At 35.3% G+C, this 27,495-nt stretch overlaps 1 protein-coding gene across 4 annotated transcripts in view; it reads left to right on the top strand.

Moving 5' to 3' along the window:
- Window positions 1–27,495, top strand: part of tho2 (THO complex subunit 2-like protein) — a 1,047,711-nt gene that overhangs the window by 212,353 nt on the left and 807,863 nt on the right. For all 4 annotated transcript variants that reach the window (XM_090374101.1, XM_090374103.1, XM_090374104.1 and 1 more), the window contains exons 10-12: window positions 6,895–7,041; window positions 16,432–16,604; window positions 26,555–26,753. In XM_090374101.1, the coding sequence (XP_090230227.1) occupies window positions 6,895–7,041; window positions 16,432–16,604; window positions 26,555–26,753 (519 nt within the window). The remainder of the gene's footprint in view (window positions 1–6,894; window positions 7,042–16,431; window positions 16,605–26,554; window positions 26,754–27,495) is intronic.

A 27,495-nucleotide genomic window follows, 5' to 3' on the forward strand; every position in this document is an offset into this window, starting at 1 on the left:
ACGAATCTTGATGCTAAGAAAGCTCCAGGTCATGATGGTATTTCTTCACTTGTTCTCAAAACCTGTGCTCCTGATTTCTTTTCTGTTTTGCCTTTATTCACTTCCTTATTCCAAAGGTGTTTTTCCTTCTGCTTGGATATTTGCTCATATTCAGTCATATCCTAAAAAGGGTGACAAATCCCTCCCATCCAATTATCATCCCATTGCAATTACTTGACGTTTTTGGAAGTAATGGAGAAATAGGAGAAATCGATTAACTGCCAACTATTAAACAATCTAGAAACTTCCATCGGATCAGCAATCACCAGTATGTATTCTGTCATAGTCGATCCGCTTGTGATATTCTGGGTTACGTTACCTATCTATGGACAAATTCAATGGAAAAGTTTGGTGAAATCCATGCAGTTGCTCTTGATATTGAATAGGCTTTTCATTGTGTTTGGCATAAAAAAATAAATAAATAGAAAAAATAAAAAAAAGTGTGGAGTTTACAGTAAATCAATCAATACAGCAATTGTATTTAGTAGTCACAGGCTTGAACCCCATTCCACTCGGAGTGTGTGCTACTGCACACACCTGACTCATGCTCCTAACCACTTGGCTGCGTTAGGCCAAATGGTCTTCTAAATAAGCTTCCATCTTTTGGGTGATTTGCGGGTAATTCTCTAATGGAGAAAAGAATTAAGTTAATTTGAGCCCTTCTAAAACTCAGTCTGGTTATATCTAGCAAAAAATGATATTTCTGCTTCTGTGCTTATCTTCAACAACACTTAGTGTTTTAGATCAGATCAGTTATCTCTATTACAGATTATCTCAAATTTTAATCTCTCTTTGCTTAAGTAAATCACAAATATTGCTTCCCCTGCATCTCAAAAACTTGGTTTTCTCTTTCACTCACTTAATTTTCTTCTAAACAGCTAATCATTCTGGACAAATCTCGCATCCTCCCTACCATGGAATATTGTTTCCAGATCTGTGTCGCTTCTCCCATAACCCCTATCATGCTTCTATTCTCCATTCAAAAGAGGACAGTTCAGTTATATTAATGAACCAACTCTTACAAAGTATGTTGCATAGACATTCTGTTTATGCTTGCATGCATTTTCTATAGATACTTCCATAGGCACTGTTCTTTTGAATTAGTTTCTAAAATTTTTGCTCTCTCTCTCTTTGAAACCAGGGTGAACATGTCCAGCAACCAGTCAGCATCCTTTTCTTGTCCAACTTGAACCTCACAGAACCAACTTTTCTCTTTCTTCATTTATTCCTTCACTTACCATTTTTTTTAACAGCCTCCTTTCACATGTATTTCCTGAAAATTGCAGTCTACAGAATTTCAAGTCTACTGTAAATAGATATCTTCTTTTGCTTTGTCAACCTTCAGCCCACACATGGCACTAAGTACTATAGGTTCTGATACATTTCTTGTTAGGTGTTTTCTTCAAAAGAAGAATAAAGGGAAAAAAAATTCTCATAAAATGTGTAGTGTCCAAATCAATGTTCAGCAACAGAGCGGAGGCCCCCCCGGTCGTGAGCTTATATGGTAATTTCATGTTGCTGAATACAAATAATTTGTATAAAATATGTAAAAGTATCCTGGAAGTCATCAATCCAAATGTGATATATCACCATTTTGCCAAATGGTGATATATCACAAATGGAGGCAGTGTGGATAATAGAAGTTGACACATCTTACACAGCAAAAAATGAAAGGTGGAGTAGTATCATGAGACATGGAAACTCCAAGTATTGTGTAACGCTGCTGTGGATTGGATAAGAAAAGCAAAAGCTCAGTATGAGAAAACTGCAAAAAAAAAATATACATTAAAGAAAGAAAAATTCATTATAGAGAGAGAGAGAGAGAGAGAGAGAGAGAGAGAGAGAGAGAGAGATCCCCATAATGGTGAAATTATGCAAAATCCACCCAGAATTGTAGGCGAGATGAGCTTGTGTTTTTGTATCCATTTGTACAACTGAAGAGACATTTACATGGGGCCCCCCCCATATAGAGAAAGAGAGTTTGTGGTAAAATCAGTGATGTAATGATCTCTGAGATGCTCATGCCAAAAAAATTATTCTGGCTGAAGGAATGTAATATTCCTTGGATAGATAAGCATGTATCCAGTTATATTAAAGAATGTAGCAACGGACTTCTTTTTTTTTTTAATGAAAACCCCAAACATGAAAGGTATCAAAACCTATAGTACTTGGTACCGTGCATGGGTTGAAGGAGAAGTATGGGGGGAGGGTGATGCCGTAAACTTTGCTCTAGAAACTAAACATGGGTTTCACCACTTCAAGCCTCCAATAAGCAAAGTGGTGGTATTTCACTGGTTGATGAAAGTCATCTACCACGCATAATACCATTAGTATTGCCACTGAAATTGTCACTAAACTCTGAGTCCAGCATTCCACTTGGTTTCAGACATTCATAAAAGAAGAGCTAAGTTGGAAATAGACTGGTGTGTAAGATAATGGAATGAGTTATTAAGGATGCAGTACATCATTTTTTAACCTTATCTCAATAAGGTTAAATTCCTAAAGGAACTCACAGTAACACTTTGTGAAGGGAAAGCCTTTCCTCACAAATTTCATTAATTATTGTGAGTATTAGTTATTATGAGGTCCTAATGCATTCAGACATTGCAAACAGTTTCAAAATCATATATCTATATGTTAGAATAGCTTTGATTTATTTCCCAAAGAATGATTACCGCAAAGATTTTCATTTGGGGTCAGGGGCTGGCTAAGTGAATGGAGATAGAGGATGGCAATTAATGTGCATTTTACAAGGAGGACTAATGTGATGAGTAGTGTCTGTCAGAGTTCAGTGTTAGAGCTTCTCTTTTTCTGATTTTCTTCAGTGACAATGATGAGGGTATACAGGAACAGTGTCAGACTTCGTTGTTGGTTTAAAAGTTGGAAGAATGATTACAAATTGGGACCAGGTTATGCTGTTACAGAATGACTTAAATTGGTTACACATATTGTCATACAGGTTACACATACTGTAAGGGAACAACTGCAGTTTGAGGTGAGCTGATTCTGACTATAAATATAGTTATATAGAGTTATAACTATATTTATTTGGGAAAAGAAAAAGACTCCTTTTCTTTTTTTACTAAAAGTTCATTTATTTATTTATATATGTTGGATATCAATTTTTTTTCTTATCTGTACATGGTAAATTTGATACATTATTGTGAATGTTGGATTTGCATTTTGGGAAAAGAAATTCATGGGTGGCATAGCAATACAGACTAAAAGGCAGTTTCAAATTGAGAAAGAATTATGGGTTATGAAACAAGGAGATATGACGCAAGCATGAAAACAAAAATAGATTTGCATCTATTTTTATGGTGGAATTATTTGTAATTGAACTCTGTTTGAAGGCACAAATATATATATATATTTCAAATCTTTTAAATTTACAATATAAGAACTACTTTATAAGCACAGATTCTCAAAGTACCTTATGCACAGTCATAGCTTCCAACTATTCACATTTAGATGGAAAATCCAATCCCTCCTCCAATTTGATCCCTTCACCATTGTAATATTTTTGTGAAAATGAGCTTCCTCTTGCAGAAACTTAGCTGTATTTTTTCCTTTTTGCAAAAACTATATTTGAGAGAAGAAAAAAACTCCTTTTCGTTTTTGCTTTGTTTGTTTATTTATATATGTTTGTTTGTTTATTTATATATGTTTGTTTGTTTATTTATATATGTTGGATATCTTTTTTTCTTATCTGTACATGGCTAATTTGATACATTATATTGAATGTTGCATTGTGCCACTAAAAGCCAGTGAAATGCATCCTTAGGTTATCTTCCATTGACCTATAGATGGGGCCAGTGCCGTACTTATGAATAGGCGCATGAAGTGCTAGCTTCGGGCCTCACGATTGAGAGGCCTCTAATAGGAAATTTTTAAAGTGATTTAATTTTTTTAAAGCCTTGATCTAAACTAGGGCCAACTAGTGCCTACCATGTTTACATTGTAAACAGAGACAGGTAAAATTTACTGAAAGTGTGGATAACTCATTTCTCTGAAAGAACAGATTAATTTCCAGAATAAAGGAAAATCACTCTCTCCTGATTCTCTAATAGGGTTCAACAATAGAACACATGCTGATCTATTGTTGAATATGCTTCAGCATCAGGAATATGCTTTAATTTCCAGAATAAAGGAAAATCACTCTCTCCTGATTCTCTAATAGGGTTCAACAATAGAACACATGCTGATCTATTGTTGAATATGCTTCAGCATCAGGAATATGCTTTAATCTTTTCCACTGGCTATGAACACAAAGCAATGACCAGTGTGACTTCTTGGTATAGTATGTGGGAGAACAGAAGCTGATGATGTGCCAACAACTACCAAAAAAAAAAAAAGGTTTGTGGGGGAGGTGGTTATCAATTTATTATGAACAGCAAATAGCAGATTATTAATCCTTTTAGCTCTTAATTTGTGCTTTCTACAGCAGAAGCTCTATTGCCTAAAGGCCAGAAGTGCGAACAATTTGTACCCAGCCTCTCGAAATCCTTTTGTTAAATGGAAATTTTATTCACTCTGCAGAAACTAATTTAATTGGACTACCTATGGATTTGAGAATCTATATAAGCTGAGACCTGAAAACTGTAACATTTACATTAATTGTTAATTTTCCAATTTAAAGTGTGATACGTAGGAGTACATACACTGAAGTAAATATAGGTATGTATGTATCTCTCTGTAGGTATGTGTTGTAGTTTAATAAATTTTGATTCTGTTGTAATTTAAATATCAAATTTAAATATCACATCTATGTATTGGTTTGTTATCTGTTGTGACTATGACATACGTTTCCTTTATTGAAAGCTTTTTATTTTCTAGCTCTTAAAATATGAATTGATTCAAGCGTAAATTTTTTATATTGAATCAATATCAGTTATATTACTTTTAAGCTGTTACTATAATCTCATTTAAATTAAAAATCTGATATTGTCAATAAACAACGAATTAAACTAATCAGTAATCAAAGCAATGATATATTAATATTTAAAAAGGCATTAATCATAGTAGCAATGCCAAAGAAGAAAATGTTTCAAATATTGCGTATATACAGTGTGCCAATTAAATAAGACTGACACTGCTACAAAAACAAAAACAATAACACTAATGGCAAAGTTAGGTTATATGTTTTCTAAGTAATCACTTCCGATGTGTATTCACTGTACAGCTTTTATACAAGTTTTAAAAACACTTCTGGAACTCCTCTCCTGGTACCATTTTCAGCTGGTCGGTCACTGTAGCCTGGATGTCCTCTATCATCTCATATTGTGTTCCTTTCATGGCTGTTTTCATTTTGGGGAACAAAAAGTAAACTGTTGGAGCCAAATGCGTGGAAGATGGGGGTGTTCGATGACTAGAATCTATTTTTTTGCCAAAAAAACTCGATGCAACATTCGACTCTCTTTTCTTGTTGCTCGAAACTCAACAAATGCGGTACAGAATGGGAACAAATATTTCTCTTTCTCAGATCTTTTAAAATTTCTCGTACAGATTCCTTATTGCTAAAAATCATCTCAGCAAGCAGCCTCGTTGAAATTGGTCTGTTTTCAGTCACACCTTTTCTAACCTTTGTGACAATCTCCGGTATTCAAACAGAGATCAGTCGGCCAGGTCGGGGCTCATCCTTTAATGACTCGTGTCCTTTACAAAAACGAGAAAATCATTGAAATGCTCTTGGTCGAGACAAACATTTATCAGCATAAACTTTTTTTAAATCTTCAAAAGTTTCCGGAGCATTTTTTCCCCAATTTACAATAAAATTTGATAACTGCTCTTTGATCCATTTTAAATTTTCTGATGACATGCACAAAACGACTATTACTGTTTCCGTCATAAATCACGAACTACTGACTGGACACGTTTCATCTTGCACTTGTTGGAAAGAGCACACACTCTAGCAGATCCAATCACGTACTATTTTGGCCTCTTATGTTAATACTAAATGCAGAGTGCACGCAGTCTTGTTATTTAATTGGTGCACTGTGTATGTAAAATTTTATTAATGATGGATTTAGAAAGACATTTTCGAATGTCGAAACAATTCTGAAAATATTTCTCACAATGTCTGGGACAAGCGCAAGCAGGGTCATTTTCTGTTCTCAAACAAGTAAAAAACTATTTGAGGAATAATTTAATTCAAGGTCAAATGAGTAATTTGTCATTGTTATTTATTGAATCTGAACTAGTACACAGCATTAAAATTATATTTTTGCCAAGGCAAAACCAAGGAAAAAATATTTATGCACAAATTGGATGAGCTCATAATTTAGCTATTGCATTGCTGTTTTATAATGCATCTGATATTATCTAGTGCTAAGAAACAAGATGTGGATATTTTTATAATATTTTTGTAACACAATTTTTGATATTATTTATATATGCAATTTTTTTTTTTTTTTTTTTTTGGACTGGTTTCCTAAAAAAGCTCTGCAAGAGCTTAGCATCTCAGGTCCCGAGAAGTGCAAGTACACCCAAGTACTTCATCTATTTCAGATTCATGTTACTTGCAACAGATGGTGCTTTTTTTTTTTTTTTTTTTTTTAATTATAGGTTTAAAAAAAAATATTTTTTGTAATGATGTATGATTTTTGTGGCTTATTACTTTTGCTCATTTTTCTGATGCCTTTTGTATATTGTTATTGTGCTGTTATGAAATGGGTGGGAATTCTTTAATTTAAGCAAATAACAAGCAAGTTTTTTGAAAAGAAAAAAACCTTTTTTTTCCCCCTTTCAAATTTGTATTTATTCTTAATGTATATTGACATTGCTTTTTAAAATTTTTTCATACTGTTGAATTTATTTACAATCTATTGGGTCTCTTACTTCTTCAAATTAATTTAGTTGATTCCAGATGATAATAAAATTGTGGAAAAATATAAACAAGACCTCCAAGATGCCCGAATATATGCCCGCCGTTTAAATGTAGTTCTTATATCATCTGAGAAAACAGAAGAAAATAAAGAACTGAAAGATGAAGAAAGCAGTTGGGTATGATAACATTTGTTGTATTTTGTTTTTCTTTCCTGTTATCCAACACTTAATACATATTTTTTATTTCCTTTTTTTTTTTTTTTTTTTTTTTTGCAAAACACTTCCAACATTTTTTTGATTCTCTTTATTTTGCACATCTGCGCACACTTTTATAATGTAACTAATTGAACTGACATAATTCTGCATGGTGCCTCCGTAGCCAGATGGGCAGGAGCGGCGGTGCGTAGCACACACTTCTTGATTAAACCGGGGTTCGAGCCCTGACCACCAAATACAGAGGATACGGAAAGGTCAGCGAATGACTACCACATATCCCCAGAGCAATATGACCTTAGTTGCTAATGCTCCTAAAAACCAAATAACAACAACAACATAATTCTGCATGTTTCACAGTTTTTTATTTTTTCCTCAAAAATATGGTTTGATTCTTGCACGTTAGAGCAAACTAACATCCTAATATTTATGGAAATTTTTAAACTTCATATTGTTTATAACATTGTGATAAGAGGCACTATATTTTTTGCTTATATGTATCTTCCTAGCTTTGAGTTAAGAAGATAACATTCTTCCAAACTTTCTTCTATGACACTTCTAAACCAGGCAGTCTAACTCAAAACTTACAGAATTACTTTGCTTTTTCTTCATTTATTTCTTCTACTTTTGTTTTCTAGAACAACTTTCCTTCAAATGAATCTCCTGAAAATTACAAACTACAGAAATCCAAGTTTAAAAACAACAAACTGTTATGGATACTTTTAAATAGTTGTAAGAGAACTGATTAATTGAAGTATGCAACTATCTGTTACTTAAACATCAGTTGCATTTACAAGACAAGATGTATATAAGAGTAATCTCAGTCTTTTGTTTCTAGAGGACAAATCCATCAATCTGTAGATGACAAATCCATCAACAAGTACCTCTGTCTTCTCAATATTTTGATCTATGCACAATACTATTACTATAGCTTCTCATCCCCTTTTGGGAATCACCCCATTTGGTACTGTGCAATTGAAGAAAATTTTTTTAAAAATTAAAGCACTCTTTAGAAAATATAATGAAAGCAAATATCATTAAAATATTGTTCAATGCATTTTATAATGGTATTAATAATTTTCGTTTTTCATCATATGACATTTATTAATTACTTATAATTTGATATTGTATAAAAATTATGAGTGGGCCTTGCACATTATAATAAGCAGTGCTTTTTTTTGTAAAAAAATAGGTTCTGGTACTCATTCTTTGCTATCAGGAAAATTTGCAAATTAAAAGAATATGAAAAGTACTCTGAAAAAAATTTTTTTTTCCTGATATTGTTACTTTAGTAGTAATGTTTATAGAATAAGAACAACAAATTAAGTGTATTAACACAAAGTTTATTAAGCATAAATTTATTATTTAAGTATATAAAAAAATATGTAAAATGTGAGTAAAATAAGTAAAAAATAATAACGTAAGTAAAAATAATTTCATAATAAAGTTTTTGTAGAATATTCCAAATTTTTTATTCAGTTCTCATCTGACACCCTATGCCAGGGGTCGGCAAACTTTATTGAGTGAAGAGCCATTTTTTATTAAGTTCTCATCTGACACCCTATGCCAGGGGTCGGCAAACTTTATTGAGTGAAGAGCCATTTTTGATCTAATTAAAAAAAACAAGAGAGAGAGAGAGAGACAATCCGAAGAGCTGCACCTCAGCTTGAGCTGAGGTGCGAGGGGCGAGAGTTTTTTAAGAAGTGGGAAGGTGTTTATTAAAAAATATATCTTTTTTGAAATATTATTTATTAATACTGAAAAAATGTAACAAACATCCAATTAGATACAAATTAATGTGACTTTTGCTGATGAACTTCTTGAACAAGTGTCTCTCAACATCATGCAAGCATGTTGTAATTAAACATGCTGAGCTTTAAACATGCTCGCATTGTTCAGATGACGGTTTCTTGATTTATTTTTAATAAAGTTCATGTTCAAAAATATTTTCTCGCAGAAATACGTCGAACCAAAAACTGAGTGAAGTCCAAATGCAAATATTTTCAAATTTATATATGAGTCTGGTAAGCTAATCCTCAATTTCAGTTTTAAGGCATTTTAGTCTTGTACTCCACATGTCCTTGATATTTAAGTCCTCCAACTCCATTTCAAATTGTGCTTCATGTGAGCTGTAAAGTTAAAGAGCTGCAGGTTGCCAATCCCTATCCTGTGCTGACTTCTTTTCTTCCTCTTTTTGTTCAATTGCTGAATGACATTTCCGAAGTAGTCATGAATTGACATATTTTGCAGGATCGAAGCTGGTTAGCGGTGGGCCTACAATTTTAAGAAACAGTAGTAAAGTGAAGAAACTGTTTTTGTCATCAACGAAGCGCTGGTTGGGCTTCTGAAACCTTCTTCTGAAATTCTTCTGAAACCTTCTTATCAATTCGGTATCCACGAATTCCATCTCTTTCATTTAACTGTAACCTAATTGACAATGTTCTAACGTTGAACAAAAGCCGAGAATTAGGGTTGAATTTGAAAGTGTCTGCAATTCTGCCCAGACACGATAGGAGGGAGTATATGATGAGAGCCTTGTCGATCAATTCGGCCCTGGAAAGATTGTGCAAGGCTCAAGGGGTAGAATATTTTTCAGCCTGGACTGTACTTGTTAACAGGAGAGATTGCTTCTACAGGGATGGGATACACTTAAATAGAAAGAGTGCAAGAATATTTGCTGATGCTATCGAGGCAGTGTTAGGTGGGTCGGAAAACTGCTAGCTTGGGGGGGAGACAAACACCAATAGATTGACAGTAGCCACTGGCAGAGGTGAAAGAGATTCTTGCACTGCTTCTATTAGAATGAGCAGAAGCCTGAAAAACAAGATGCATGATATTTCAGAGACTGCTGGGAGCCATTGCGGTACAAGTAAACACATGGGTTGTGTTAGGGTAGCTAAGAATAGAAACAGGTGCAGGTATACTTGCGTGTACACCAATGCTAGGAGTTTAGTAAATAAATTTGATGAATTTGAGGTATTGCTCAAAACATCAAAGGCAGATATTGTTGGGATATCAGAGACGTGGCGTCACACAGATATAAGGGATGCAGAATTGGAATTTGGGGAGTACAACGTTTACAGAAAGGATAGACAGGATAGGAAGGGGGGAGGGGTTATGCTATTAGTTAAGAAACACATAAAAACCAAGGAAGTGAAGCCAGTTGACATCGATGGACAGTGCAGTGTTGAGTCAGTTTGGTGTGACATAAGCATTGGGAGATCAAAATTGAGAGTAGGAGTGTGCTATAGGCCTAATGACTCTGATGAGTATAATAAGAAACTGTACAGGGAAATAGAGTGGGCCAGTAAATCAGAGAGTCTTATAATGGGAGATTTTAATTTCCCAGATATTGACTGGAATTTGGGGGCTGGTTACTCACACACTAGCAGGGCTTTTGTGGATTTATTGGATGATTGTTTTCTACATCAGCATGTTCTGGAGGCAACTAGAGGGAGTAATACTCGTGATTTGATTATCAGCAGTGATTCTTCATGCATTAAGAATCTGCAGATAAATGAACCACTAGGTGGCAGTGATCACAGTGTGCTGAAGTGGGATTTACTCAAAGAGGTAACTACCATTAGGGGTAAAGGGAAGGGTTATTGCTTCCGTAAAGGCGACTACGATGGACTGAGACAGTATTTAAATTCTATACAGTGGGACCAACTGATGATGTTACCAACAGCAAATTCAAAATGGGAAGCATTCAAAGAACTTATCTTGGAAGCTACTAGGCTTTACATACCAACTAAGAAATATTGTTCAAGGTTTAGGCCAAAATGGATGTCAGATGAACTAATGAGGCATATGGCAGAGAAGAAAAATGCATGGGATACTTACAAATTAACACATGACACAGAAGCCTATGATAGATACAAGTTGATATGCAACCAAATTACAAAGGAGGTTAGGCAGGCGAAGGCAGATTACGAGAAATCCTTGGCAAGGGATGCAAAGAAAAACAGCAAAGAGTTCTTTACTTATGTAAACTCTAGAAGGAAGGGGATGAATCAGATTGGTCCACTTGATATTGATGGGTCAACTGTTGATGATCCTGCTCAGGTAGCTAAGAAACTAAATGAATATTTTGCATCGACATTCACACATGAGGAGTTGTTCAGCGAGGGGAATGCCAGAGGTGTATTCAACTCGAGCAGTAAGCTACAGAATCTTGAAATAACTGGGAGTAAAGTGGAGGAGAAACTGTTGAAGATAAACACAAGAAAGGCACCCGAGGTGGATGGGATCTATCCAGTTATATTAAAGGAGGCAGCAAAGGAAGTAAGCAAACCCTTAGCCATAATTATGAGAGCTTGCTCATCGTGGAGGACACTGCTCATCGTGGACTAATGTTATTAGTGCAGTCCCTCAGGGCTCAGTGTTGGGTCCATTATTGTTTTCTGTATTTATAAATGATATTGATGATGGCATATCAAGCTTAATGTCCAAGTTTGCAGACGATACAAAGGTTGGCAGGGTTGTCAAGGACACTACTGACACTATGCTGCTGCAACAGGATCTGGAAAGGTTGAGCAGATGGGCTGAGAAGTGGCAAATGAAGTTTAACATTGACAAATGTAAAGTACTACACATGGGAAACAGCAAACCTAGAGCAACGTATCAACTCTGTGGTACTACACTGACAGTGGTAGAGAATGAAAGGGACTTGGGGGTGGTTGTGCAGGTAGATATGAAGTTCTCTGAGCAGTGCAGACGGGCTGCAAGAGTAGCTCATGGAGTATTGTCAATAATATACAGGAATTTTTCCAGCAGGGATAAGGAGGTGATTATTCCCTTGTATAAGGCAATGGTCAGGCCACACCTAGAGTACTGTATACAGGTCTGGAGGCCTCATTTCAAGAAGGATGTAGAGCTGCAGGAACGAGTACAGAGAAGGGCAACAAGATTAGTGAATGGAACAAAGGGGTGCTCTTACGAAGAAAGGCTTAAGTTTTGCAAATTACAGTGTCTGGAGACTAGGCACCAGCGAGGTGATCTGATAGAGGTGTATAAAGCCTTGAATGGTTTGAGCATGCTCAATGCTGATGGGATTCTTCCCCTAGCTCAGAATAATCACCTGAGAGGGCATAAATTCAAATTGAGGAAAGACAGATGTAGGATAGACGTGCGGAAATTTGCCTTTAGCCAGCGGCTGGTTGGTTGGTGGAACAGACTTCCATCCCTTGTAGTGGAGGTTGATAGCCTAAATAAGTTCAAGGCTCAGCTGGACAGGTATTTTTAACGAACAGAGGGGTGAAGTGTAAGTTTTTTTTTTTTTTTTTTTTTTTTTTGGCTGATGCTGAGTAAGCTTGCTTTCTTGCATCAAATGCCTCTACTAATGCTAATGCTAACTTCACTTTCACCAAATGCCAACAATTCGTGTTTAGAAGGATTAATACCTTCGTTGTTCTCGTTTTCCTTCTCTCGTCATTGGTATTGTCACTAGTTCTTAAATTTGAATTTTTTCTTTTCTTTTTTTCTTTCTTTTTTTTTTTTTTTTGAAACTGTCCAAAATGTCGGTGTCATTCGGATTTTCAGGTACTGTGACCATGTAAACAGAGATAAGGAAAAATGTTGATAACACACTTCTGCGAAACAACAGATAATTATTTTTCAGGGTAAAAGAAAATCACTTTTCTAATTCTCGAACAGGGTGCTTACGGTTGATTCACAGAGGTGTCCAACCTATGGCCCGTGAGGAAAGTGAACTAAAACAGCATTTTAAATTTTGTTAATTATCAAAAAAATTCTCATTAAATGTTTTGTTCAGTAAATGTAATTGTGTATTGTACTTAATAAAAGTTTCGAATATTTTCAATTTTACTTTTACGTGCAACAAGATATGGAAAATATAACACTAAAAAAATCTAACTTTGAATTTTTTTTTAATATAACCACTGTACGGGAAAAGGTTGGACACCACTGCAGTAGAAGGTGGGCCAGAGCCCATTGGGAATACGCCGTGATCTGCTCACTCTTGACTAGCGCAACTCCTCCGTATGTGGGACAGGTGGTCAGATAGGTTTTATCAGGTACCACTAAGTTGTAGAATGCTTTAGCTCTCTTAATTCGCACAGCAGACTAATTGCCTGGTGGCCAGAAATGCAAACAGTGCGTACCGAGTTAATTCTATCCTAATCCGTTCGCTATATAAAAATTTTCTTCACCCAACTGAAACTACTGTACAGGTAATCCCCGCTTAACGCTGATAATTTGTTCCGGAAAAACGAGCACTAAGTGAATCCGCACTAAGCGAGCACCGTATTCCCATAAGGTAACATATGTATTTGTAAGTTGCAGTCGGTGCCATAGGATATTTCCTAATCAATAATAAACGGTAGTGAAAAGATGCACAAATATTGGTCAAAATATTTGATATTCAAATATTTGTACATATAAAATATTCTGCCTTACATGCATTACTTATGTATATAATTATGTGGTAACTACTTATGTATCAAAATTAAACTAAAAATTCCAATTAAAAACATGAATTTAATTGATTTAATTTAATTGATGAATTTAATCATGAAAAATGTGTCTATTTTGGGTTGAACTTTGACCCTGTTCCAAATAAACTAAAAGGAGTATTAATTTTAAATCCCCCACAGCATTACTACCCAACAATAAAGTCAACCGATCCTTCCCTACTTTGCTGGCATGTTTTTTTCCACTTTCAATATGAAACTTCTTTTAGGCATTCGTTTCCACAGAAGTCCTGCTTCATCTATGTTGATAACTTATTGAGAAGTATAACACATAATACCCCTTTTCAATAATTTTGAAAGTTTTGGCTCCTTCATCTGCACTTGCGGCTTCTCCCTGGATTTTAAATCTATTCAACCAGCCCTTACCAGTTTTAAATGGACCCACATTTTTTTTTTTTTTTTTTTTAGGTGAATTTTCTTCAGATCATCATATTGGCTAATCTCTCTCTCTCTCTCTCTCTCTCTCTCTCTCTCTCTCTCTCTCTCTCTCTCTCTCTCTCTCTCTCTCTCTCTCTCTCTCTCTCTCTCTCTCTCTCTCTCTCTCTCTTATAATATTTAACTTAACTGAATTCTGCATTGGATATTATCTTCAATAAAATTAGTTAGTCTTTCCATTTCAATCCTAATAGTTGGCCTAGCCCTAGTTGCTTGCAGTGGAACAGCTGTCTTTCCCACTGCTAAAATTAATTCTTTATTTTTTTATAATTGTTCTTTCAGTAAACTTGTAAGACCTAAATTATGGCACTCATTCGCTTGTCATTGACTGGAATCGATTCACTTCAAAACGTCTAATTTAATTTTCAAATTCAGTCTTTTTCTTTTATTTATAGTCTTCGTACTGGGCCCAAACGTTATTTCTTTTTCATTCTTATCGGCCATTATTAACTCTAAAAATGTAACTGCGTTGGTTGCACAATGTTCAAGTAAACTGTCTGTTACGCACGATGTCTAATACTGTACTGAGTGATGACTAGATTTCAGATAAATGCATATAACGCAAATATTACAAGCAGTATACTTAATCATATTTTAAAATGTTGATCTCGGAACTACGTAAGAAGTCACTGTACTGCAATTAATTTAGCGGCGTGAGAAACATTTTAATAATGCTGTTTTGGTATTCATTTTCAAGCTATTGACTCCATCAAATGAAATGATTTTGTTAAATATGCCAAAGATGCAATCTGTAAAAGAGTGTTATAGTGATCTGTGACAGCTTTATAGTCAAATATGGGTTATAATATAAGAACAGCTTTATAGCGAATCAGCGTAAAGTGAACCACGTTATAACTGGGACCTGCTGTATTTTAAATGTAACTTCCAAAGGTGGAATTCAAAATAATTTGCTATAAAAGTACTTCCCTAAACAGAGGCTCGACTGAGTAATTTAGAATTATAAAAATGGTTATACAGTTTTATATAGAAAATATATTAAAAATAGACAGTAAAAAAATGCAAATTTAATTAAATTATTTTAAGCTTATTTGAATAGTAGATAAACATGTGAAAAACATTTATGGAATATTACAAATTTCGAAGTGCACTGCATCCAAATGTCACACATCACTGTTAATAAAGGTACGGTGTATGGTGTACCGTCCCAAAAAAAAAAAAAAAAAAAAAAACCCTGATAATAAGTAACTTTATACACAATTGTTATCTCGCTCTATTTGGGGTTTTCAGCATTATTAATGCAGAGCTATGTCACTCCATACTAATTAAATTTTTTTTTTAAATATTAGGTTGTTCAACAATTGCTATTCAGTATTCTAACCTACTAACAGATAAGGCTTACTGTAAATATGCCATGTCTCCCCCCCCTCCCCCATTGTGAGAAAGTTACCTATGTTGTTGCCACATGTTTGTTTTTATTTGATGTTTCTTTTATTCATGATGCAATCATTAGATGAAATAAAAGTTAGGTGTGGGAACTACATATGAGGTGTGGCTATTAAATAGTGAGACTGCATGTGCCGCAATTAAATACCAAGCACCACCTGTGAAACAAACTCATAGCTGTTGGCCTTGAATGTTTCCTTAATTGTCTAGGGACTGAATTGTTACTGACCTCTTTTGCTCTTGATTATTTCTCCAACTCCTGCACTAACTAAACAGTGAAATACAAGGAGTATATTGATTTATTCTTTTTGTGCCTCCTCCTCTTCCAGTTTTATTCCCCCCCCACACACACACACACACACACACAAAAAAAAAAAAACAGAAGACATTTCACATATTCTGTTTGGCTATATTTATTTTAAGATTATTTTCCATGCTGCTACTCCATCCATTTACTCTCTATTTTGATTTTTGTGTACTCCTATCAGTCAAGACTGTGTTGGTGACACTTCTTCTGACTTCTCTTTCCTCAGGTCAATCAGTGAACAGATGAGGACTAGCACACATACCATATGTAGTCCAATCTCAACATGAAGCTAGTGAGGTGCCTCACTGCCTTCATATTGTGGTTGGAGGTATTGGGGTGTCTCACCACTTTCAAATCAATCCAGGCACTATTGTAACTTAAATATCATACTTCAAGATAAAACTTGTTTATTCAGCTGTAGCTGACCCTCCACTCTCTCTTAATAAGAGATGAATAATTTAATTCAGCATGTTGCATGGAAGTAAAAATTATCTTTAATACAAACAAACAAGGTGATTATGTGATAACTGACACTAAGAAAATCTTTAACTTTAAACTTAGGTCAAGGTTATAAGTGGTATCAAAATTATATGAAGAAATTGTTTTAAATTTAAAGAAAAGGGAAATTTCTCTCTCTAACTTACTAACTGTTCAGTGAAATACAAGGAGTATATATTGATCATATTTGCACAATAATATTCTTTATTCTTGTTAAAGGAAGAAGATAACCAGAAATTAGGCTTATGTGCAGCATTATTAGAAGTAGGAGACTGGGATCATGCACAACAATTGATGAACTGCCTCCCAGATTTTTATGTTACATCTCAACCTTACATTGCCAAAAAGCTTTGCACACTTATTCATATAGTCATTGAACCATTGTACAGAAGGTATGTAATATTATTTGTTAATAATTTAATCAACACAGGTTTATTATTTTAAATGTATAGGGCTACCAAAAGTATTTTAACATTATTTTCACAAAATAAGCTTATTTTATTGCAAATTGTTTCATACATATACTGTAGTGGCTAGAGGACCTCTCTGCTTCTTCAAAACCAACCATTGGGAAATGTCATAAGACATAGCTTAATAATGAATTTCAGAGCCATTCACATTCTGAAGATCTGTATTTGAAAAATTACATTAAAGTTATGACAAAATTTGTATACCAAAGTTGAAGAGATCTCCAAACAGTTCTGTTATCGAGAAAACCATATCGATTTGAAATAGCCAACAAAGAGAAATAGGAAAATACAGCTATAAATATACATATTGTTTTTAGCTTTGCATCAATAGGAGTTTCATAGATGAACTGCTGCCCACAAACCTTTCATCATGAAAATTAATATGGTGTAAGAAGTTTATGGAGAGTATGTAGAGGACAAGTTTGAAGTGGCAAAACAGATTTTATGAAGAAAGAAAAACATTTCATAAACACTTTCAGTCTGGTCATCCAGTGAAATGTAGGAACTGGCTCATACAAATCAACTGTGAGAAGATGGAGCTAGAGAAGGTTTGCATTAAAAATGTAAAAATATCTGAGAACAATACCTGAATATAAAATTTCGGATGAAATTCAGAAAAATTTCTGTTAGCAAGGTCAAAGTGTGGTTGTTATGATTGCGGTCTCCAGGGTTTGCCCTATAAGCAACAGTAGCATTTGATATGTATGTATATATATGTAGGTGTGTAATTATCTGGCACCTGGCAACTTTGCAGTCAGGGGATGCCTGGTCCCCTGTCCCTTGTCTCACAGCCTTGGGACTACAAACCAGGAGATGACATGTAGGTGGAATTCTGAAAACGCCAATAAGAATAGGAGCAGGAAGATAGCTTGAGAAGTATGGGAAATGGGGAGGGAAGGAAAGAGAAAAATAAGGGGATGAAGAAAGAGGTCATGGGGTTTTGTCAATGATATATAGGAATTTTGCTAGCAGGGAAAAGGAGGTGATTGTCCCTCTGTATAAGGCATTGGTGAGTACTCATGCCTTGAGTACTGCGTACAGGTCTGGAGGCCTCATTTTAGGAAGGATGTAGATTTGCTTGAGCATGTACAGAGAAGGGCAACAAGATTGGTGAGGGGAATGAAGGGATCCCTTTACCAAGAGAGGCTTAAGTTCTGCAAATTGCAGTGGCTGGAGACTAGGCACCTGCACGGTGATCTGATTGAGATGTATAAGGCCTTGAATGGGTTGACCCCGCAGAATTCTGATAGGATCCTTCCACTTTGTTCAGATTACGAACCTAAGGGGACATAAATTCAAATTAAGAAAAGACAGATGTAGAATAGATGTGCAGAAATTTCCCTTTAGCCAGCGAGTGGTTAATTGCTGGAACAAACTTCCATCTGTTGTTGTGGAAGTTGATAGGTTAAATAAATTTAAGGAGAAACTGGACAGGCATTTGGAGGGAATGGTGTGGGTTTTTTTTTTTTTTTCTGTGGGTTATTTGGGCTGATGCTGCATAATTCATTCATTTGCTTTCTTGCATCACATGCCACTACTACAACAACATTTCATAGATTTTTTTTTCTCTCATATACAACTTAGCTATTGCAGTTTTTAAGTGCACAATGACTTCACACACTCTCTGTATATGTACATATATATGAATACATGTGTGTGTGTCCTGAAAACTTGGCTCTTGATCAACAACTACAACCATTACAGGTTTCTTTCAATTTTTTCACACAAATATAAGCAAATCGGGCTTTTTGGATAAAATCATTACTGGGAACCAAACCCAGATATTTCAGTATGATATTAAGATGAAAAAAATTGAGCAAAAACTCAAAGACAAGAGGCTTTTACTAGAGTTTAGAAAATTAAAACTAAAGACTAACCTTATCATTTTGGGGTGTAAAAAAAAATATTGCACATTCATTATTAATATTAGTAGTAGCAAATGATGTAAGTTATCAATCTTGTGCAGCATCAACCAAAAACAATGCACTGTCCATTCCCTCTAATAATTTTACCTCATTCTTCCTTAAATATATTCAGACTAACTACTTACGCAATAAAATAGAAGTCGTTCCAGCAATCAATTGCTCTATTGCTGAAAACAAATACAGTATATGCAAGTCTACTCTTCCTTTTGCCCACTTATTTTTCTGTCTTATATGTGTCATCAAAGATTGAGCAAGGTGCCATTCCATCAGCATTTAGCTTACTCAATCTGTTTAATGCTGAAAACACTTCAGCCTGGCCTCCTTTCATGTGTATAGTTTCCAAAAACTTCAATTTGCTGAACTGAAGTCTTTTTTAGTGACAGTTTCCTTTTTAGCCTTATCTCTGTTGCTCTTCTCTTCACCTCTGCATTTCCCATGTCTGAGTAGTAATATGTTTCAGAAATCACTGTTGTCTGTATTTAATGACTTATCCAACACTTCAGGTTACTACATGTCCAAATAGAAATAGTGAAAAAATCAATTTCACATCTGCATACACCTACCATTAAACTGTTAGCCTATTGAAAAAACTGGCAGTACTCTTAGAACAATGCTATCCCATTGGCCTTACATAATCTGTTGTATACAAAACTGATTGAGAAGGGTCTCATCTTATACTTATGGCTATCATCATGACCTTTCATTGACTGGAAATACTATCCGTAGTTTTTCCGATGATAGCACATTGCATTCCACTTTCCATTTTGAGAAACCTTGCCCTGCACAATCAGCTTCAACCTGGTTATCTGGAAGGAAGTCAGTTATCTGGGATAATTTGTAAGGCTGATTCTTCTTCTTTTTCTTCTTCTTCTTCTTCTTCTTCTTCTTATTATTATTATTATTATTACAGTGATAAGCAATTTGGGCCACTGGTTAATCGTGGCAGCCATTTATTTGGGGCAAATCTAAAAAAAACAGAACCCAATCAAGAAAATAGCCAAGGTTTACTTCGCTTAATTCGGACAACATTCCGTGTAATTGGAGCAGGAGACCGCAGCACTGGAGATTACCCTACGATTGTCTCCGACCGTACCACGTGGTTCGGCAGGATTTCTGGAGGTCACAACCATAAAACCGTAAAAACAATTATCAGTCACCTGTTTATTGGGCTTTTCTGTTAGTGCAATCTATTGTAAACGGATAGTTAACTTGATCTTATTGAATTTGCGATAATACCGACAGCTGGAATTCTGTGGGTTATTATGGTGAATTTGTGGTTACACTTCCATGGAATCTTCAATCACATAAAAAAATTAATTTTCAGAATCTTCTCTTCATTCCAATTTTTAAAGTGTCAACTTGTTACTCGATTCTTACTTGCGCATATCGTGTTACTTTCAAATTGTTTGTGCCGTGTTCTTTGTTATTGATTGCTTATCTTTTTACTGTTATAAATTTAGTTTACTGTTATAAATTAAATTTAATAGAATTAAAATTCTATTCATAAACTTGATCTCAATGACCGGTTCTTACTACACATTGTATAGTGAATGGTACTTTACTATGGTGACTCCATTGTAACGTAATTGTACAGTGAACCAATTGTAAAGTGGGGGTCCATTGTAATTTTAACTATTTACATGAAACTTCAGATAATTGGGGCAGCCGCTTAATCGGCTGCCCCAATTATCTGAAGCAAATGCACTAGTCCTGATGTGTCCCAAATAACCAGAATTTACTGTATTATTATTATTAATGGTAGTATTTCACACAAATTTTTATAATGCTACAAGAGTATTTCTATCTGTTTTTTTTTTTTTTTAACATCTTATATCTGGTGAAATGTTGGATTAGAACTAATGGGCTTTCTTGGAAACTACGAATGATAGAGTAGTAGTAGCAGTTTTTGCAGTGGCATTTGATGCAAGAAAGCAAGTGTATGAGCTTATGCAGCATCAGCCAAAAAAAAAAAAAAAAATCACACCATTCCCTCCAAATGCCCGTCCAGTTCCTCCTTAAATTTATTCAACCTATCAACTTCCACAACGACAGATGGAAGTTTGTTCCAGCAATTAACCACCCGCTGGCTAAAGGCAAATTTCCGCACACCTAATCTACATCTGTCTTTTCTTAATTTGAATTTATGCCCCCTTGGGTTCTTAATCTGAACAAGTGGAAGGATCCCATCAGAATTCTGCAGGCTCAACCCATTCAAGGCCTTTTACACCTCAATCAGATCACCGCACAGGTGCCTAGTCTTCAGCCACTGCAATTTGCAGAACTTAAGCCTCTCTTGGTAAGAGGATCCCTTCATTCCCTTCACCAACCTTGTTGCCCTTCTCTGTACACGCTCAAGTAAATCTACATTCTTCTTAAAATGAGGCCTCCAGACCTGTACGCAGTACTCAAAGCGTGGCCTGACCATTGCCTTATACAGAGGGATAATCACCTCCTTTTCCCTGCTAGTAAAATTCCTATATATCATTGACAAAACCCCATGACCTGCCCTGACAGCCTGTCTGCATTGCTCAGAAAACTTCATATCTGACTGCACAATTACTCCCAGGTCTTTCATTTTCTACCACCTTTTCTACCACCAGAGAAATGTACCACACAGTTGGTACATTTCTCTGGGGTTACTTCTACCCATATGCAGTACTTTGCATTTGTCAAGGTTAAACTTCAGTTGCCACTTCTTAGCCCATCTGCCCAAATTATCTAGATCCTGTTGTAGTAGCACACTGCCATTACTGTCATTAACAACCCTGCCAACCTTTGTATCATCTGCAAACTTCGACATTAAGCCTGATATACCTTCATCAATATTATTGATAAATGTACAAAACAACAGTGGACCTAACACCGAACCCTGTGGAACTCCACTAATAACATTAGTCCAAGAAGAGCAGCACCCATTGATTACCACCCTCTGTCTTCTCCCACTTAACCATCCTTTTATCCATTGTAGCAACTTACCCTTAATACCATTTTGCTCCATTAGTCATTCACTTCCATGATCCCAATTTTCCATGACATATTTGGCTCTCTTCATTTCATATTATGTTTAGTTTAGTTCTAGATTTGGTAAGAATAATATTGGTCTGAAACTGCGATTTATTACTTTTCTTGGAAAAATGTCAGTGAAAAGAAACAGCACTGAAATGGGCAGAAAACCAGGGAGAGTGTGATATAATAACATTGATGTTATTAAGGAACTTGTAATATTTAGCAAAAAAAAAAAAAAAAAAAAAAAAAAGGTCACAAAAAAGATGAAACGTTATTTTAAAAAATTACTTAATTTTTCAATCTAAAATTTGCAGTAAAATACCTATCTGAATATACATACATCTGTAAATGTGCAAGTTTTTACCTTAATGCATTATAACATAGTTTATTTAATTTTACTTTTCTTTCAATTATCTGGAAATTTCTGCTATCCAGAATAGGTCTGACATTAATTCTTCTGGATAACTGACTCTACTCTAGTGCTTCTTTTTATATATACATACACACACACAGTCGATTCCGGTTATTTGGAACACATCGGGACTAGTACATTTTGGCCCGATTAAGCGGCTGCTGAATTATCCGAAGTTTCACGATGGACCTCTGCTTTACAGTTGGTTCCCTGTACAATCAAATCACATTACAGTGGACTCACCATAGTAAAGTACCGTTCACTATACGATGTGTAGTAAGTGAAGGTCATTGTGATCACCTTTGTGAATTGAATTTTAATTCTATTAAACAGCGATCCTAATTAGCAAAAAAGGAGGAATATTATCCACAGGCTATCAAAGTAAAGATATAAGCACAAATTTAACCTTTATTACCTTACCAATTAAAAAATTAAACGATACCTGAAAATCGGAAGAATATGTGATAATCGGAATAATTAATATGTACTGTAATATGTACATACTAGTTAGTTGACATTTGTGGAGGTTAAAATTTAAAACAGTAAAAAGATAAGCAATCAATAACAAAGAACACGGCACACACAAATTGCAAGTACCAGCGCCTCCGTAGCCAGGTGGGAAGGAGCAGCAGTGCGTAGCACACGCTTCTTGATTAGACAGGGGTTCGAGCCCGTCACCACCAAATACGGAGGATGCGGAAAGGTCAGGGAATGACCACCGCATATCCCGGAGCAATATGGCCTTAGTTGCTAATGCTCCTAAAAACCAAACAACAACAACAAATTGCAAGTAACACGATACGCCAAGTAAGAATAGAGTAATGAGTTACGAAGCTTTAAAAATAGGAATGAAGAGAAGATTCTGAAAATTAATTTTTTTATATGATTGAAGATTTCATGGAAGTGTAAACACATTTCACCATAATAACCCACAGAATTCCAGCTGTCGGTATTATCGCAAATTCAATAAGATCGAGTTTACTATCCGTTTATGATGGATTGCACTAACAGAAAAGCCCAATAAACAGGTGACTGCTAATTGTTTTATGGTTGTGACCTCCAGAAATCCTACCGAACCACGTGGTACGGTCGGAGACAAGCGCAGGGTAATCTCCAGTGCTGCGGTCTCCTGCCCTGATTAAACGGCATGTTGTCCCAATTAAGTGAAGTAAAGAAGTAAACCCTGGCTATTTTCTCGACTGGGTTCTGTTTTTTAAGATTTGCCCCAAATAAATGCTGCCCCTGATTAACCGGTGGCCCAAATAATTGGAATTCACTGTATATATATTGTTCTTTATCAAGGCAGTGAACAATGGATGCACAGTTCTCTCCAAATTTTCACTCTTGATTTTGAGTAATGTCCAATGCAGCATTTTCACTTGATGAAATAATTTCACCTACTATATCACATAAATGCAAATACTAGCTGCACTACTAATGTGAAACAGAAAGATAGCAAAAATCAATAATTTTCCAGTAACAAACAGGTCTTCTTTGCAACTTTCAAAAATGGCTCCCACAAGGTAGAATTTTATTGAGGAAAAATTACTGACTGTGGTCAGGTAAATGGGAGGCGCCTCCTTAGCCAGGTGGCCAGGAGCAGCAGTGCATAGCACGCACTTCTTGATTAGACCGGGGTTCGAGCCCGTGACCACCAAATACGGAGGATGCGGAAAGGTCAGGGAATGACCACCGCATATCCCCGGAGGAATATGGCCTTAGTTGCTAATGCTCCTAAAAACCAAATAACAAACAACAACAAGCTTTGTGTGCATTTATTCTTTTTTTTACATTCTAAAAAGAAATGGGTTTTCCCCCTCCAAACAATTTCGGAAAATTGGATCTTTCCAATGGAACAACCTTTCTAGACACACCTCATACATGGCATTTGCTCTTGTGGAACCATGCTCAGAAACTGGTCAAATAACAAACAACAACAAGCTTTGTGTGCATTTATTCTTTTTTTTACATTCTAAAAAGAAATGGGTTTTCCCCCTCCAAACAATTTCGGAAAATTGGATCTTTCCAATGGAACAACCTTTCTAGACACACCTCATACATGGCATTTGCTCTTGTGGAACCATGCTCAGAAACTGGTCTTTGGAGGATTGAAAATAATTTTTCTGTAGAAACAAGTCTTTCTGAATTTGATTACATCTGACTTCTTTCCATTCCCAAGTATTAAAACTTCAAAACAGAATAAACGTTGGTTCTTTGGAGAAATCTACAATTGTATTTCAAGGACACTAAAATTGGTAATGTTAAATGGGTTACTGAAATGCGTCTAATTATGACAGTAGAAGATGATTCATGTAGAACTATGCATGGAACTATTTGAAGGGAACTATTTTGAAAGTGAATATAAGTTCAATTTTAGCTTACTTGTATAGTCATTCTTTTAATTTTCAAGCTGCTCCTGATACATGATATTTGATATACATTATATACATTTTTGGATGGACTGAACCATTCCAACTGCAATAATCCTGGTTGGCAATGTGGTGGTTTTAGGCTTAATTTTAGTTAAATTTTGTGTATGGTACTTAGTTTCGTGAAATGAAACTAAGTACCATACACAAAATTTAACTAAAATGAAACTAATTCTGTTTATACTGGCAGATGGCCAGAAAGGCCTATAATAATATATCGTTTTTGAAAAACAGGAAAGTCAATAAAATAGTTGCTTATTGGAGTGTGCAATTATAGTGATTATAATAATTTTAAAATAATTTTATCATGTAGTGTGATAATCATTTTTGGATTGTACCTTGCTATGCTACAAAATAGAGTGAAATTCTTAGAAATTGCTCTGCTTCTCAGCTCTTCTTACTCTAACACAAATTATTGACAGCTACACTTTTCTGGAGAATAATATGGCACTGATGGATTTGTGTTTTCAGATCTTTGATCTGAGGTCAGTACAATTTCTGAATGATGTGGTGATATTTACGGTAGCATTGTTATGTCAACATTGTTATATTATGATGAAGAAACTTCGATTTTTTAACAGAATAAAAATTTTTTTAAATGTAGTTTAGTTTAGGGCAAATAATGACATCCGTGGCCTAGATTGACCAGAGCTGTCGTCTGAATGCAACTGGACTGTGGGACAGTTGAACGGACCAGTTCAGTTTGTCTAGTGAAGCCAACAACATGTACCTAATCGACATGTTTTGCTAGAGGAAGGAAGACATCTTTCCACTTGCATGTCATATAAATTTGTGGAACATGCAAGATGCCACCAAATGAAATGTCCATAATACTATATGATGTATTACCAGTTAAAGAAGACGGTATGGTGTTCATTAGAACTTGCAGTTAGTGTGGGTAACATTTCTGAAGATGGCTTTGCAAAAATCAAATGGAAGCACAGCATGAATGAATACTTCAGAAACATAGCTCATGGAATTTTCTTTTGGTATCTCTCTGATTGTGTTGAACAGAGCCGGGAATGTTTATGTAATTTTTGGAAATATATATAATTTTCCTTTTGTAAATTTCTGTTATTGGTTGGTATTTGTATTAGTAAATATTTTTTCCTCCCTTCACTTAACTGGTGTGTAAATCCAGGAATGGAAATGAAGTATCTGTGCCATCCTTTGTTTTGATATAAAATGCAGCGGGCTCTTAATGGATGATGGTTTGATAATATCTGCTGGTTTGAAAAATTCCTAGTAATTTCCTTAGTATTCTCCAAAAATTCTATTCTACGTTGCAGCCACAAAAAAAAAAAAAGAAAAAGAAAAAGTCACACTGCCCTACCGGACACCTGCCTTTAGACAAAAAATGTGAGCTTTTATTGTGTCATTTAATATTTTGTGCTGAAGCCTTTTGCTTTTATGACATCCTTCAATTTTCCCGACATACTCTCAACCAGCTTTTTATAAATGTCAGGTGATGCGTTCATCCACTCGGCTTTTAGCGCAGCCACCAGTTCGGCCTTGTTCTTTGAGCAATCTCGACATGCACATACCTGACAATGCAGTACATTCCAAACATGCTCGATAGGGTATGATCAGAACTCTGGGATGACCAATCCAAGTTTTCCACACTCGTGTCCTCAAACCACTTTGTTACGATCTGCAGGAGAGGGGGAGAATATCAAGCAATGCTTATTTCTTATTATCTTAAAAAGAAATCTGAAGCACCTCCAACTGATCCACGACCAGGACCTTCTTCTCATCATATTTATATTTTATTCTGTAATAATTGTGATTTGAATGCATGTATATAATGTTTACATTAAATTAAATATTAAAATTTTTGTATTCTTTTATAAAAGTGGGTCTCAATTTTTGTATGTCTGGAATGCATCTCAGTGAAATACATTATAATTCAGGTTTCATTTATGCTGATTCGATATGTCAGTATCTCTAGCACAACCTTGCCATAAATCAAGGGCCCATGTAATTGTATATAGTTAGTACATATTTAAAACAGAGAAATTTTAATGGATTTGGGTTTTATTTTGATATTTAGAAAACTAAAATTTGTTTAACTTTATTTCTTCATTGTTATTTATTTTGAAGGTACTGTGGATTGCCCACAGGATTGAAACCTGCTGATTTACCCAAACTGTGTAATAGTGCTCACTCTAAACAAATCAACACGTTCTTAGAGTTACGAGATGAAGTATTCCCTATGGTATTAGCCCTTGGACCACATTTGTATCTTGACCCTGTTCTCATGGTCAAACTTATCCGTTTATCTAAAGGCTGGGTAATGCAGGTAGGAAGTTATAAAAAAATTCTTGCTGTTTTAAATTTTTTATATTCTTATTTAAACAATGTTTTATGAAGTGTAGGGAAATGCCATTATCATTTTTTAAGTTGCTTTGTACTCCAGGGGTGCCTCCGTAGCCAGGTGGCAGGAGGGGCAGTGCGTAGCACACGCTTCTTGATTAGGCCGGGGTTCGAGCCCGTGACCACCAAATATGGAGGATGTGGAAAGGTCAGGGAATGACCACTGCATATCCCCAGAGCAATATGGCTTTAGTTGCTAATGCTCCTAAAAAAAAAAAAAAATAACAATTTGTCCTCCAAACTTTTCTTTATAGTTAGCTGAACAGATACAATCCTCCAAAAAAGTATCCAAACACCACTGAATCACCGTCCTCCCCAGATTTTTTGACAGAGTATTCATATTTTTCATCCAATTTGACCATCTCAATTTTTTTGGAGAGATGGTCAAAAAAAAAAAAAAAAACCTCCGTTTTTTTTTTTTTGGTCTTTTTTTGTTGCAAAGAAAGCATAAAAACTACAACAAAATTGGAATTATTTAAAAATAATTTGAATTTCTGTTTAATTTTATTAACAAATTGCTCATCAGGTGTGCTAAAATAGAAACAGTGACAATAGCATTGCTCTATGTAATGTGCAGTTTCATCATACTTGTGTGGCACAGAGCTAATTGCAATGTTTCTTTCAGTAAGATGTCAAAGATATGTCATAAAGTTTTAGATGACGTATAT

Source organism: Mastigoproctus giganteus, chromosome 5, assembly GCF_048544385.1.
Source record: "Mastigoproctus giganteus isolate SK-2022 chromosome 5, ASM4854438v1, whole genome shotgun sequence".
Taxonomy (NCBI): Eukaryota; Metazoa; Arthropoda; class Arachnida; order Uropygi; family Thelyphonidae; genus Mastigoproctus; species Mastigoproctus giganteus.